The sequence below is a fragment of the Coregonus lavaretus genome (assembly GCF_964263955.1).
Source record: "Coregonus lavaretus genome assembly, chromosome: 6".
Taxonomy (NCBI): domain Eukaryota; kingdom Metazoa; phylum Chordata; class Actinopteri; order Salmoniformes; family Salmonidae; genus Coregonus; species Coregonus lavaretus.
This window is the reverse complement of record NC_139993.1, coordinates 41352243-41367622: the sequence shown is the minus strand read 5'-3', so window position 1 is coordinate 41367622 and position 15380 is coordinate 41352243. Positions and strand designations below refer to the sequence as shown.

The following is a 15380-nucleotide window of genomic DNA, read 5'->3' as shown; positions in this document are numbered from 1 at the left end:
AAACCCACCATAGTGATGTCGGTGAAGAAGTTATGAATGAGGTCCCAGGCGGAGGGTTATCGGTTGAACATGGACGCGCATCGGACAGTCCTTGCACTTTTAAACCCACGGCCACTGTGACGTATAGCACCGCCCACCGGGCGAAATGGTGTGAAAATAGTGTTTCCAGTGATGACTGAGGGGCTCTCTGCTGTGTACTGTGAGCCAGACAGACACCGATCCACTGGTTCTACAGTCCTGTATGTGTTCCACAGATGGCAACGGGTCACTTCCTGTTCACTCCCTAGACCACTTAACTCTACGTAGTACCCATGACCCTCTGCTGATTCTCAATTTTAAAAAAGTTTATACCATTCAACTCTGAAGTCTGAATCATGATTCATCATGCCTTCCTGCACTTTCCTGGATCTCTCAACTCGCACTTCTAGCTAGAATTTGTTCCACTGTTAGAAGGATTGTATTGTCTGTATAGGCTACCACCCCATTAAGAATAGTCTCTTTAATATTTCAGTGCTGGGTTCAGTTCAGGAGCTGGGCTCACTGTAGATTGATGTGTATCAAAAGACAGCATTTTGCTCCCAAACACTGTTTGACATAGAGCTATTTTAGAGTGGCACATGGACTGGGTTATCTGTGCATGGCCTGGGAGCTCTGAGTGCTGTGTCTCTGTAGAGGTCAATGGTTAGGTGAGGGCCACACTCTTCACATTTAGTAGGCTGATGCCTGTCAGGGGTGGCAGGTAGCCTAGTGGTTAAGAGTGTTGGGCCAGTAACCAAAAGGTCGCTGGATCGAATCCCCAAGCTTACTAGGTGAAAAATCTGTTCATGTGCCCTTGAGCAAGGCACTTAACCCTAATTGCTCTTGTAAGTCGCTCTGGATAAGAGTGTCTGCTAAATTGTTTTGGGGGAATTGTTGGGGAAGCTACTCTGAAAATATAGTTTACCAAGCTACCAATTACTTCACACTGGAAGAAGTTAAGCTACACTAAAGCTACCTTTAAGAAAATATAGTTTACTACAAACTACTTTGTTATAAATTATCATATCTAAATCTGAAATGTCATAGATCTGCATGTCATTGCAATAACTCTGGGGTCAGATGTTAACAGAATATGTAATTAAGCCTATTAAACACAAAAACTATATATGTTTCAAGTGACAATTAGGCAGGTCTGATTCCGAAAAGTCATAGTCAATCGATCAATAATATAATAATACTTTTAGCAAAAATGTGTATTTTCTATTCACAAACTGTAGAAACAATGAGAATAGAACGTTTCAGAACTTTTGTAAAACATCACAGTACAGTTGAAAAATATATGGCAAATAGAAATCCAATATGGATGGTGTTAAGAGATAGATGGGAGGTGTTGAGTGGAGCTGAAGGATGGGACTAATAACAACAAGATAACTAGTGTAAGACATGCTGTGTCCATAATAAGTATATGTAATGTAATGTAATATGCCATTTAGCAGACGCTTTTATCCAAAGCAACTTACAGTCATGTGTGCATACATTTTTGTGTATGGGTGGTCCCGGGGATCGAACCCACTACCTTGGCGTTACAAGCGCCGTGCTCTACCAGCTGAGCTACAGAGGACCATATATAGGTTATATATTGTGAGCTTTTGTGAAAGAGCACAGTTAGAAAGATATGGCATATAGAAGCATACCAGATGGACATCATGAAAATGATCGGAGGAAGTTCAGGAGTAAAAACAAACAAAATATAATTATTGACTGTGTCCATAAAATGTATATAGTATGTATAAGCATGAAGTAGAGGCCTAAGCATTGTTGTTCACTAGTTTACTCCAATTAAGGAAGGGATGGTGGGGTTGGAAAGTAATAAAGGGAAATATATATATTTTTAAAGGATATGTATGTATATACAGTGGGGAGAACAAGTATTTGATACACTGCCGATTTTGTAGGTTTTCCTACTTACAAAGCATGTAGAGGTCTGTAAATCACATTGTATGATTTTTAAGTAATTAATTTGCATTTTATTGCATGACATAAGTATTTGATACATCAGAAAAGCAGAACTTAATATTTGGTACAGAAACCTTTGTTTGCAATTACAGAGATCATATGTTTCCTGTAGTTCTTGACCAGGTTTGCACACACTGCAGCAGGGATTTTGGCCCACTCCTTCTCCAGATCCTTCAGGTTTCGGGGCTGTTGCTGGGCAATACGGACTTTCAGCTCCCTCCAAAGATTTTCTATTGGGTTCAGGTCTGGAGACTGGCTAGGCCACTCCAGGACCTTGAGATGCTTCTTACGGAGCCACTCCTTAGTTGCCCTGGTTGTTGGCCAAGATCTCGCGATACATGGCCCCATCCATCCTCCCCTCTATACGGTGCAGTCGTCCTGTCCCTTTGCAGAAAAGCATCCCCAAAGAATGATGTTTCCACCTCCATACTTCACGGTTGGGATGGTGTTCTTGGGGTTGTACTCATCCTTCTTCTTCCTCCAAACACGGCGAGTGGAGTTTAGACCAAAAAGCTCTATTTTTGTCTCATCAGTCCACATGACCTTCTCCCATTCCTCCTCTGGATCATCCAGATGGTCATTGGCAAACTTCAGACAGGCCTGGACATGCGCTGGCTTGAGCAGGGGGACCTTACGTGCGCTGCAGGATTTTATTCCATGACCGCGTAGTGTGTTACTAATGGTTTTCTTTGAGACTGTGGTCCCAGCTCTCTTCAGGTCATTGACCAGGTCCTGCCGTGTAGTTCTGGGCTGATCCCTCACCTTCCTCATGATCATTGATGCCCCACGAGGTGAGATCTTGCATGGAGCCCCAGACCGAGGGTGATTGACCGTTATCTTGAACTTCTTCCATTTTCTAATAATTGCGCCAACAGTTGTTGCCTTCTCACCAAGCTGCTTGCCTATTGTCCTGTAGCCCATCCCAGCTTTGTGCAGGTCTACAATTTTATCCCTGATGTCCTTACACAGCTCTCTGGTCTTGGCCATTGTGGAGAGGTTGGAGTCTGTTTGATTGAGTGTGTGGACAGGTGTCTTTTATACAGGTAACGAGTTCAAACAGGTGCAGTTAATACAGGTAATGAGTGGAGAACAGGAGGGCTTCTTAAAGAAAAACTAACAGGTCTGTGAGAGCCGGAATTCTTACTGGTTGGTAGGTGATCAAATACTTATGTCATGCAATAAAATGCAAATTAATTACTTAAAAATCATACAATGTGATTTTCTGGATTTTTGTTTTAGATTCCGTCTCTCACAGTTGAAGTGTACCTATGATAAACATTACAGACCTCTACATGCTTTGTAAGTAGGAAAACCTGCAAAATCAGCAGTGTATCAAATACTTGTTCTCCCCACTGTATATATGTATGTATATGCGTATATGTATGTATGTGTGTCTATGTGTATATATATATATATATATACAGTGAGGGAAAAAAGTATTTGATCCCCTGCTGATTTTGTATGTTTGCCCACTGACAAAGAAATGATCAGTCTATAATTTTAATAGTAGGTTTATTTGAACAGTGAGAGACAGAATATCAACAACAAAATCCAGAAAAACGCATGTCAAAAATTGTATTAATTGATTTGCATTTTAATGAGGGAAATAAGTATTTGTCCCCTCTGCGCACCTTAATGTGCTTCTTCTAGAGCCACTCCTTTGTTGCCTTGGCCGTGTGTGTTGGGTCATTATCATGCTGGAATACCCATCCACGACCCATTTTCAATGCCCTGGCTGAGGGAAGGAGGTTCTCACCCAAGATTTGACAGTACATGGCCCGTCCATCGTCCCTTTGATGCAGTGAAGTTGTCCTGTCCCCTTAGCAGAAAAACACCCCCAAAGCATAATGTTTCCATCTCCATGTTTGACGTTGGGGATGGTGTTCTTGGGGTCATAGGCAGCATTCCTCCTCCTCCAAACACGGCGAGTTGAGTTGATGCCAAAGACCTCGATTTTGGTCTCATCTGACCACAACACTTTCACCCAGTTCTCCTCTGAATCATTCAGATGTTCATTGGCAAACTTCAGACGGGCCTGTATATGTGCTTTCTTGAGCAGGTGGACCTTGTGGGCGCTGGAGGATTTCAGTCCTTCACCGCGTAGTGTGTTACCAATTGTTTTCTTGGTGACTATGGTCCCAGCTGCCTTGAGATCATTGACAAGATCCTCCCGTGTAGTTCTGGGCTGATTCCTCACCGTTCTCATGATCATTGCAACTCCACGAGGTGAGATCTTGCATGGAGCCCCAGGCCGAGGGAGATTGACAGTTCTTTTGTGTTTCTTCCATTTGTGAATAATCGCACCAACTGTTGTCACCTTCTCACCAAGCTGCTTGGCGATGGTCTTGTAGCCCATTCCAGCCTTGTGTAGGTCTACAATCTTGTCCCTGACATCCTTGGAGAGCTCTTTGGTCTTGGCCATGGTGGAGAGTTTGGAATCTGATTGATTGATTGCTTCTGTGGACAGGTATCTTTTATACAGGTAACAAGCTTAGATTAGGAGCACTCCCTTTAAGAGTGTGCTCCTAATCTCAGCTCGTTACCTGTATAAAAGATACCTGGGAGCCAGAAATCTTTCTGATTGAGAGGGGGTCAAATACTTATTTACCTAATTAAAATGCAAATCAATTTATAACATTTTTGACATGCATTTTTCTGGATTTTGTTGTTGTTATTCTGTCTCTCACTGTTCAAATAAACCTACCATTAAAATGATAGACTGTTCATTTCTTTGTTAGTGGGCAAACGTACAAAATCAGCAGGGGATCAAATACTTTTTTCCCTCACTGTATATATGCGAGAAGAAAAAGAAAAAGAAAACATTGGAAGTGATGCAGACAATTACATTGATGGAAGTTACAATATATCTGCAATATTAAAGCTGATCCACCCCCTAAAATACAAAAGGGAAATAATGGTAATTCTTGCCTACTTCACCGTTATTGTCTTTTCATTAAGCAACAAAAGTAGTGTGTAGTTCCAGTAGTTAACTACACCACTACATGGCAAAAAAAGTAATTAACTACTGAAAACACTACCTAGATTTGAATTTCGTTCAACTACCACCAAGCTTCTGCAATATGCAGTTGAACTACATGTAGTTCACTACTCCCCAACACTGCTTCCTGTCTCTGCTGCTTACAGTCAACACATTGGAGCTACAGTACCAGTCAAAAGTTTGGACAATCCTACTCATTCAAGGGTTTTTCTAAATGTTTTACTATTTTCTACATTGTAGAATAATAGTGAAGACATCAAAACTATGAAATAACACATATGGAGTCATGTAGTCACCAAAAAAGTGTTAAACATATAGAATATATTTTGATTTGTTTAACACTTTTTGGTGACTACATGATTCCATATGTGTTATTTCATAGTTTTGATGTCTTCACAATTATTCTACAATGTAGAAAATAGTAAAAAATAAAGAAAAACCCTTGAATGAGTAGGCGTGTCTAAACTTTTGACTGGTACTGTAGATCAAAACATTCAGAAATGTATGAGATAGTACTCAAAGAAGAATTTCTTGTTTTCTATTCATTTTACCTTATTTCACCAGAGGTTTCACCAAAGGCAGAAATTCAACTAATGGTTACGTAGTGGTTACATGGTGCTTGTATCATGGTGTGTGCTGCAGGGTGACAGAGAGACACCTGTTTGGGCTCCGCTCTGGCAGTGACAGGGACATAGGGGGGTTTGACATGCTTCATCGAGATGACAGCTTAGACAGCCTGGATGTTAATCTGTTCAAACTGTTCTATGTGTAATTACATTTCCAGGACAGCGCTCGCCGCGCACGCACCTAGGGAGACGGGCTCCCAAATTGGTCCTGGGTGTAGGCAGAGTGGAGGGTCTACAGCACCCAACCGCCAGGCAGTCTTCCTGTGTGTGATGAGGGGGCTCCAGGTGGTGTGGGCCACACAAAGCACTTAATGACCCCAAGATAAAAATACTCCAATTTGCCTCCTCTCTCGTCCTCACCTCAATCTCCCATTTACCTCGATGATGATGCTGTAGGACTCTGCAGACTGGCAAGGATTGCTGGAGAGCCACTGCTCATGGTAGCTAACACAGCTAGCACAGCTAACACAGCTAACACAGCTAGCACAGCTAACACAGCTAACACAGCTAGCACAGCTAACACAGCTAGCACAGCTAGCACAGCTAACACAGCTAACACAGCTAGCACAGCTAACACAGCTAGCACAGTTAACACATCCAGAAGTGAGCCGCAGAGCAGCAGTACCAGCAGTTTTGGATGTGGAAAGGTGAATGTGTGCATAAGCACAGAGAGGCAATCAGGACTAGTGATGATGTGCCATTATAAAGGACAGGGACACATATGATCTATGATGCAGTGTAGGGTACATGTGAGAGGCTCGGTGTCAGGGAAGTGGATGATGAATGATGACCCTCCAGTGTAGATCTGTCACACTCATGCCACTTCTGTAGGCATGAGTGTGGTTTGGGCTACCATGTATTTTGAACAGTTGTTCAGTTTCTCCATCTACATGTTGTAAATAAATTCCCTCACAGGTATGCTGGCTGGAGGATGAACTTTCAGGCATGCGTGCTGTTGCAATGAGGTTGGACTGTAAAACAGTGAATCTGCCTAGATACAACACCATTGTGCATCATGCAATGAAATCAACAACTTTTTATTTGTATTTATTTTATTTCACCTTTATTTAACCAGGCAAGCCAGTTGAGAACAAGTTCTCATTTACAACTGCGACCTGGCCAAGATAAAGCAAAGCAGTGCGATAAAAACAACAACACAGAGTTACATATGGGGTAAAAAAACATAATGTCAAAAAATACAACAGAAAATATATATACAGTGTGTGCAAATGTAGCAAGTTATGGAGGTAAGGCAATAAATAGGCTATAGTGCAAAATAATTACAATTAGTATTAACAATGGAATGCTAGATGTGCAAGAGATTATGTGCAAGTGGAGATACTGGGGTGCAAAAGAGCAAAATAAATAACAATATAGGGATGAGGTAGTTGGGTGGGCTAATTTCAGATGGGCTGTGTACAGGTGCAGTGATCGGTAAGGTGCTCTGACAACTGATGCTTAAAAGTTAATGAGGGAGATAAGAGTCTCCAGCTTCAGAGATTTTTGCAATTCGTTCCAGTCATTGGCAGCAGAGAACTGGAAGGAATGGCGGCCAAAGGAGGTGTTGGCTTTGGGGATGACCAGTGAGATATACCTGCTGGAGCGCAGACTACGGGTGGGTGCTGCTATGGTGACCAATGAGCTAAGATAAGGCGGGGATTTGCCTAGCAGTGATTTATAGATGGCCTGGAGCCAGTGGGTTTGACGACGAACATGTAGTGAGGACCAGCCAACAAGAGCGTACAGGTCACAGTGGTGGATAGTGTATGGGGCTTTGGAGACAAAACGGATGGCACTGTGATAGACTACATCCAATTTGCTGAGTAGAGTGTTGGAGGCTATTTTGTAAATGACATCGCCGAAGTCAAGGATCGGTAGGATAGTCAGTTTTACGAGGGCATGTTTGGCAGCATGAGTGAAGGAGGCTTTGTTGTGAAATAGGAAGCCGATTCTAGATTTAACTTTGGATTGGAGATTCTTAATGTGAGTCTGGAAGGATAGTTTACAGTCTAACCAGACACCTAGGTATTTGTAGTTGTCCACATACTCTAGGTCAGACCCGTCGAGAGTAGTGATTCTAGTCGGGTGGGCGGGTGCCAGCAGCGTTCGATTGAAGAGCATGCATTTCGTTTTACTAGTGTTTAAGAGCAGTTGGAGGCTACTGAAGGAGTGTTGTATGGCATTGACAACGGTCTCTATGTTTAAGGGTCTCAGTGAAATATGAATTCTAAGAACACACTGTCTTCTCTTCCTTGTGAGAGTCTTCATGTGATCCAGTGTTGAGCTTGAAGAGGAGGGAAGGAACCTCCTTTAATCACCTTGTCTTAACAGAAGCACAGAGACTGTTGCAGCCTGCTTGCTTTGGTGGAGTACAGTGCTCCCCCTCGGAGTTCAGACGCTTAACAAATAGATTACATGCATGAGACACAGCCACTGAATAAGACAATCTGAATTGGAGAAAAAGAAGAAAGATGACCAATGTAAGGCAGAGAATGAGGATGTATTTGCCTGAGGAAAAGCTGAAAGTAGGCTGGCAACAGATGTGCAGGGCAGTAAAGTGTAATTGAAATGCCAGCAGCGATGGTCTTATCTCCACGGTACAGGAGCCTGCTGCCAGTCTGAACATCAGTTAAATGTCATTTTACCTAAGTCTGAATCAGCCTGCCACAATCCCTGCTCCTGTGATGGCAAGGAGGGAGGGGGAGGAGGAGGGGGGGGGTTGTAATAGGATTTCAGTAGCACACAGTTCACTTCCACCACCTGGACTTAGTTGGTAATTTGATATGGTCCATCAATAGGATTCATTTACTGCACGGTGATATTATTATCATCATTATTTATATATTTATTCATCTCTCCCCCTCCATATTTCTTCCCCTGATTCTAATCAGGATCCTGGCGGAGGAGGGGGGTCCCAGTGCATTTCCTGGGAGAGTAGGAAATATCCCTCACTCAGCTGTGAATCAGGGTTTTAAAGCTGGCCCCATGGTAGCATGTCCGTTTCAGCATGATCATTTGCTAGGCCACCATTTCACCACGCTATATGTTGACAGATGTCCAGTCTTTTCATCTCTACTTTATAGTGTGTTGTACTATCATGCGTTGAAGCTCACTTTCTTATCTCTACTCTGACATAATAATCAGTCATTATATACGATTGATCAGTGGGGTGTTGGCATCATGAACTTTCCTCAGTTTCCCTCTCAGTGCTCCATTTCTGATATTTCTACCTTTTCATATCATCCCCTTTTTCTTGTTCTCTAATGGAATGTTCACGTTTGTCTTTCAGAGGGTGATTTTCAACATTGTCAACTTTAGCAAGACCAAGAGCCTGTATAGAGATGGCATGTCTCCAGTGGTGAAGTCCACCAGCCGGCCTAAATGGTACGTTCACAGTTTTCAAAATAAAATTTAAGAAATAGCACATTTTGGAACATGACACGCGATACAAGGAACTTTATGATGAAAGCTTAAACCCACACATTAACTGAGGTTTTACTTTAAACCTGAAACCTTCATGTTTATTATGATAGGAAAACCTACATGTAGTCAACCTCAGGCCATAACAGATCGATCCAGCAAAGCTTGTCCAAACTGTCAGAATCAGTTTAGTCGTGCTAAAATTGTTCTGCTACAACCTGTTCAACCTGTACCTCTTTAGATTTCCAGACATTAGAAATAGTGTTTGAAGTTGTGAGATTGAAGATGTTGCTAGAGATGTTCCGTTGCCATGACAGCGATGTCCTGGTAGTCAGAGGGACAGTGACAGGGATGTTGATTAGAGAATTAGACCTGAGGCGAGAGCAGCTACATACGTAACGCTTTGTCATAGACGGGGACCTACATAGGCTTAATTTTCTCCTGTAATTGAAAACTTGTCCTCTGTGTCACACTGCTCTGTGTCAAACTTAAGGCCCCTTTACAACTAGCTTAACTAAAATGTTTGTCGTCATTCAACGAGAGACAAATCGTTTTCAATAAAAAACGATCACTTAAGAAATACTGAACCAAACATTTTAGTTAGATAAAATTGCTCGACTAAGATCTCCTCGGCAAAAACTTAAAAATTAATGACTTCTTGAGTTATCTTAGATACATTTTGACTATTTTGAGGAAGTGTATACTGGCTACGGCGTCTCAAGATGGACAAACGGTACAATTGCCGCTTTTGTCTAATTTTTCAAGCGAAGGTCTTTTAAGGGAGTATGCAAACGCACTTGTTCGGTTCACCTAGCCGAGTTCGGCTAGGCACCAGCCGAACCGAAGCATGCGGAAGGCTTAAGACTGATGCATTAGAATTCCAAAACTGATGTGTCTGGGCCCATTTGCATGTGAACCGTTGGGTGCTTATGTGATGGCTGTCGGAGGTAATAGTCAGAGACTGATGGAGGTGGGGCGGGAGGGTGTCATGGGGCTGGCCGCTGTCTGCCAGACACACCGAGGCACGGGGCGTGCCCGTTCAACAGGAGCCTTGACATCTGTCATAAGGCAATCAAGGGCAGCCATTGAAACGCCAGGCATCTGCCACAGGAAACTGTCGACGTCTGCCAACCCCTGGTCACAGGCTAATGGGGAGAGACAATGAGAATGAGATGCCAGAGAGCAACAATAAACTACTTTGCATCTCACAGCCAGATTCACACTTTTTAGTCGCCATGTTACCATAGGGCTGTTCTGACTCTTTGAGCTCCACTTTCTCTCAATGTGTTCTGTTCAAATGCTTTGTGTGCATATTTGTTTTATCTTGATCTGGTGGGAAACTCTATGGGAAAATGTAAAAATTAAGATAACTTGTTGTGCTGTAAGAAATGCTATTACTCTATTCTACATTGTTCGATTCCTGTTGTGAGAGAAAAAGTGGATACCTATAAATATTTTATACAAGTTGTGTTAAGGGAGACAATGGGGAATAGATGGGAGTTTTTGGCTATTGATGTCAGTGGTAGAATGTTGCCCAGAAGTCAAGTCCTTCCTAACTGTCTTTTCAAAGCTTGGCCTTTTTGTGGCTATATGCGGAATTGCAATGACCCTGTGCCATTTATGAAAGGGGAATATCCAACTGAGAACACTTCTGCCTACAAATGCCACAGTCCCCCTCATCAAAGGGCTGCGTGGGGAGGCCTAATCAAACCGTGGTTCCCCCCCACTGCCACAACCCCAGTCCCCCCCACTACCAAAACCCCAGTCCCCCCCACTGCTACAACCCTAGTCCCCCCCACTGCCACAACCCCAGTCCCCCCAGTGCCACAACCCCAGTCCCCTCCACTGCCACAACCCCAGTCCCCTCACTGCAACAACCCCAGCATGGTGGGAGGCCAATGCTGGGAAGAGGGAAAGACAGTGTTCAATGTTCTACTGAATCTGTGTTGTTTCTGGAGGATCTCTGACTAAATAGCAAGGGTAGACCATTGCTTCTCTGTTTTCTATGAGATTACAGAGGTGTGACAAACGGCAAGAGGGCCCAGCTTTAAACATTTACAGTGCCTTGCAAAATACCCCTTGGATTTCTTCACATTCTATTGTGTTAGAAAGTGGGATTAAAATTGATTTAATTGCAATTTTTTGTCAACAATCTACTCAAAATACTCTGTCAAAGTGGAAGATATTTTTTTTTAATGAAAAATTACATAACTAAAATATAGTCGTTGCATAAGTATTCAGCCCCTTTGTTTAGGCAAGTCTACATTAGCTCAGGAGTCAAATTTGGCTTAACAAATCACATAATAAGTTACATGGACTCACTCTGTGTGAAATAATAGGGATTGACATAATTTTTGAATGACTAACCCTTCCTCTGTCCCCCATACATACAAAATCTGTAAGGTCCCTCAGTAAAGTATTGAATTTCAAGCACAGATTCAACTACAAAGACCAGGGAGCTTTTTGAAATCCTCATAAAGAAGGGCAGTGATTGGTAGATGGGTAACAATAACACATCAGACATTGAAAGTCTCTTTAAGCATGGTCAAGTTAATAACTATGCTGTGGATTATGAATTAAACCACCCAGACACATCAAAGATACAGTCGTCCTGAACTGAGCTGCAGGACAGGAATGAAACTGCTCAGGGATGTTACCATGAGGCCATAGGTGATTTTAAAAGAGAGTTCAAAGGCTGCGATGAGAGAATACTGAGGATGGAGCAACAACATTGTAGTGACTCCACAATAATGACTTAAAAATATTCCAAAACATGCATCTTGTATGCAGCAAGGCACTAAATTAATACTGAATAAAAAAAACACGGCAACCGAATACACTTTTTGGCCTAAATGCAAAGCCTTATGTTTGGGGCAAATCCAACACATTGTGTAACTGCCTCCTTATTTTCAAGCATGGTGGTGGCTGCATCATGGTATGGGTATGCTTGACATCAGCAAATACTGGGTAGTTTTTCAGGATAAAAATAAACAGAATGGAGCTAAGCACAGGCAAAATCCTAGAAGAAAACCTGCTTCAGTCTGCTTTACACCAGACACTGGGAGAACAATTCACCTTTCAACAGGACAATAACCTACAACACAATGCCAATTCTACACTGGAGTTGCTTACCAAAAAGACAGTGAATGTTCCTGAGTGGCCAAGTTACAGTTTTGACTTAAATCAGCTTGAAAATCTATGGCAAGTCTTGAAAATAGCTGTTTAGCCATGATCCCCTGTTTATTATCTATGCATAGTCACTTTAACTCTACCTACATGTACAGTGCCTTGCAAAAGTATTCAGCCCCCTTGGTGTTTTTCCTATTTGTACAGTGCCTTGCACCCAGACACATGTAATTTAAATGGATTTTTATTTGGATTTCTGTCACATGATCTCAGTGTACACTACCATTCAAAAGTTTGGGGTCACTTAGAAATGTCCTTGTCCCTATTTTTTTGTCCATTAAAAAAACATAAAATTGATCAGAAATACAGTGTAGACATTGTTAATGTTGTAAATGGCTATTGTAGCTGGAAACGGCTGATTTTTAATGGAATATCTACATAGGCGTACAGAGGCCCATTATCAGCAACCATCAGTCCTGTGTTCCAATGGCACGTTGTGTTTGCTAATCCAAGTTTATCATTTTAAAAGGCTAATTGATCATTAGAAAACCCTTTTGCAATTATGTTAGCACAGCTGAAAACAGTTGTGCTGATTAAAGAAGCAATAAAACTGGCCTTCTAGAGACTAGTTGAGTATCTGGAGCATCAGCAATTGTGGGTTCGATTACAGGCTCAAAATGGCCAGAAACAAAGAACTTTCTTCTGAAACTCGTCAGTCTATTCTTGTTCTGAGAAATGAAGGCTATTTCATTAGAGAAATTGCCAAGAAACTGAAGATCTCGTACAACGCTGTGTACTACTCCCTTCACAGAACAGCGCAAACTGGCTCTAACCAGAATAGAAAGAGGAGTGGGAGGCCCCGGTGCACAACTGAGCAAGAGGACAAATACATTAGAGTGTCTAGTTTGAGAAACAGACGCCTCACAGGTCCTCAACTGGCAGCTTCATTAAATAGTACCCGCAAAACACCAGTCTCAACATCAACAGTGAAGAGGCGACTCCGGGATGCTGACCTTCTAGGCAGAGTTGCAAAGAAAAAGCCATATCTCAGACTGCCCATCTTAATATTTTATTTTTATTGGCCAGTCTGAGATAGTCTGACAGATTTGTTGAGTTATCTTAGATTAATTCTGACTATTTTTGCTCGTTTATCAAGCGAAGGTCTTTTAAGGGAGCACACTCGTTCGGTTCGGCATGCCGAATTCGGTTAGGCGCTAGCCGAACTGAAGCATGCTGACGCCTTAATATATGCATTTATATACTGTATGCTATTGGAAAAATAATATTTTGGTTGTGTTTATGAAGGTCTAGCGTAACATCAGAATACGAAACAAAAAGGTTATTTCAAAAAAATACAATAGCATTTTCGTTAGTTTATGTTACCGTTGGCTATCCATTGCCGCGTGCTCACTGTGAAGCACATTGGAATGGTGGTTATTATTGGAAAAAGTTATATTTTGAAATAGAGCACATCTCTTAAATTTTTATAGTTATTTGGCAATGGTAAGGGTTTTGGAAACCTCAGAATTGGCCCTTTCTGATACTATATAGAAATCAAAACATCTTACCTGATGTGACTCTGTAGGAGGATTAGAAAACGTTTCTTTTTGACGCTCCGGGAAAAAAATTACATGTCCTCTTAAAACTGCTTATAGCACAAATTCGGTTTGTGATATCAAAATTCTTACAACATGTGTGTTAAATAGACATATTTAGGAAAAGTCAAGGACGGAGGGGGGCATGACTTTAAAAATGGCAGAGATATTAGAATTCTCAATTCATAATGAGTCAAAATGACTCACTCGGCTCTTCTAGTGTTCAACTGTTTGTGAAACAGTGAGTGAACTATGGTCAAGATGAATTTCCAGACTTGGGAGGAGACTATTAGGCTACATTTGTTATATAAAAAAAATAAAAATAAAAATAAACTATTTTAACTTTACTTTTTTTTTCATACTGTAATCGAACACACAACCCTGGCGTTGCAAGTGCCATGCTCTACCAACTGAGCTACACGGGACTACATTTAACATTTGCTGTCACTCTTAATAGTGGGGCCTATTGTTACTTTGCAGTCCCTAACCCAGTGTTATCAACAAATTAGACAGTTATACTGTTGATATTTTGAATAACAAAACTCCCTCTTGATTCATGGTTCTTATGTTATCCCCAGCTGTAGCTAATAGGCCTACATTAGGTGGACCTAGTTACTGTCAGCCTATTGGTTTTAAGCTGTTTAATACTGCACTAATCATTTAACTCTGGTCATGTTTTAAGTAATTAAAAGTAAGTAATTGTGGGCAAATATTTAAGGGACAGGCACAGCATGAGTACCTCAGTATTCTAATACCTTGTTTAAACACCTCTCAGTAAAACTGTAGAAAGGGAGGCTCAAGGGCTTTTTAAACACATCTGAAGGAATTAATACAACTCAGTGAGCTTACTGAGACCGAACATGGCATTGTTTTTTTGGCCACAAGTGGTCAAGATGCTTTTAACAGCACTTCCATTTGCTTATCATCATGACAACAGAGCAGCCTCAAAAGTAGCAATGTTCTTTTGACAGTGACAGATAACAGATATGAAATAAATAAAACTGTAAAGAGCTTTAACTGTCTTATCCAACTACATATGCAGGATGTGAGAGAGAGAGAGAGAGAGAGAGAGAGAGAGAGAGAGAGAGAGAGAGAGAGAGAGAGAGAGAGAGAGAGAGAGAGAGAGAGAGAGAGAGAGAGAGAGAGAGAGAGAGAGAGAGAGAGAGAGAGAGAGAGAGAGAGAGAGAGAGAGAGAGAGAGAGAGAGAGAGAGAGAGAGAGAGAGAGAGATGAAATGGGGAATAGATTGCGTTTGCTGTATTTATCAGTGAAAAAGTCACTTTTAACCCAGAAGTTGAAGCCTTAATCTCTATCCACAGGAGAAGTTCTGCCTGGGGCCCCTGGTTGTGCTACTGGGGTCTAGGTTGTGTTCCCCTGTGAGAGACAGCAATCAGATTAGAACCCATTGCCAAGTGCAGGGATCCATCGTAGGCCTGAAGGTGCAGTAATAAGAGGAGATAGAGCACTGTATTTACACTGTGTTACAGCAAGCAGTTTATGCCAGGTGATAAATGCTTGCGTTGAGGGAGCTGACATAGCTGGAGCACCTTGTGAGCTGCTGGCCCATTCTGACACCTTCCATCAGTATTAGTTGGATCAGAGGGGGGAGAGATTGGGAGAT

General features: G+C 41.9%; 1 protein-coding gene across 1 annotated transcript in view; it reads left to right on the top strand.

Moving 5' to 3' along the window:
• The window catches only part of LOC311131043 (cytosolic carboxypeptidase 6-like), a gene marked incomplete at its 3' end in the record, with an annotated part of 241496 nt that overhangs the window by 139376 nt on the left and 86740 nt on the right, over positions 1–15380 (top strand). The window contains exon 4 of the mRNA XM_084163865.1: positions 8909–9003. Coding sequence (XP_084019991.1) covers positions 8909–9003 — 95 coding nt within the window. The remainder of the gene's footprint in view (positions 1–8908; positions 9004–15380) is intronic.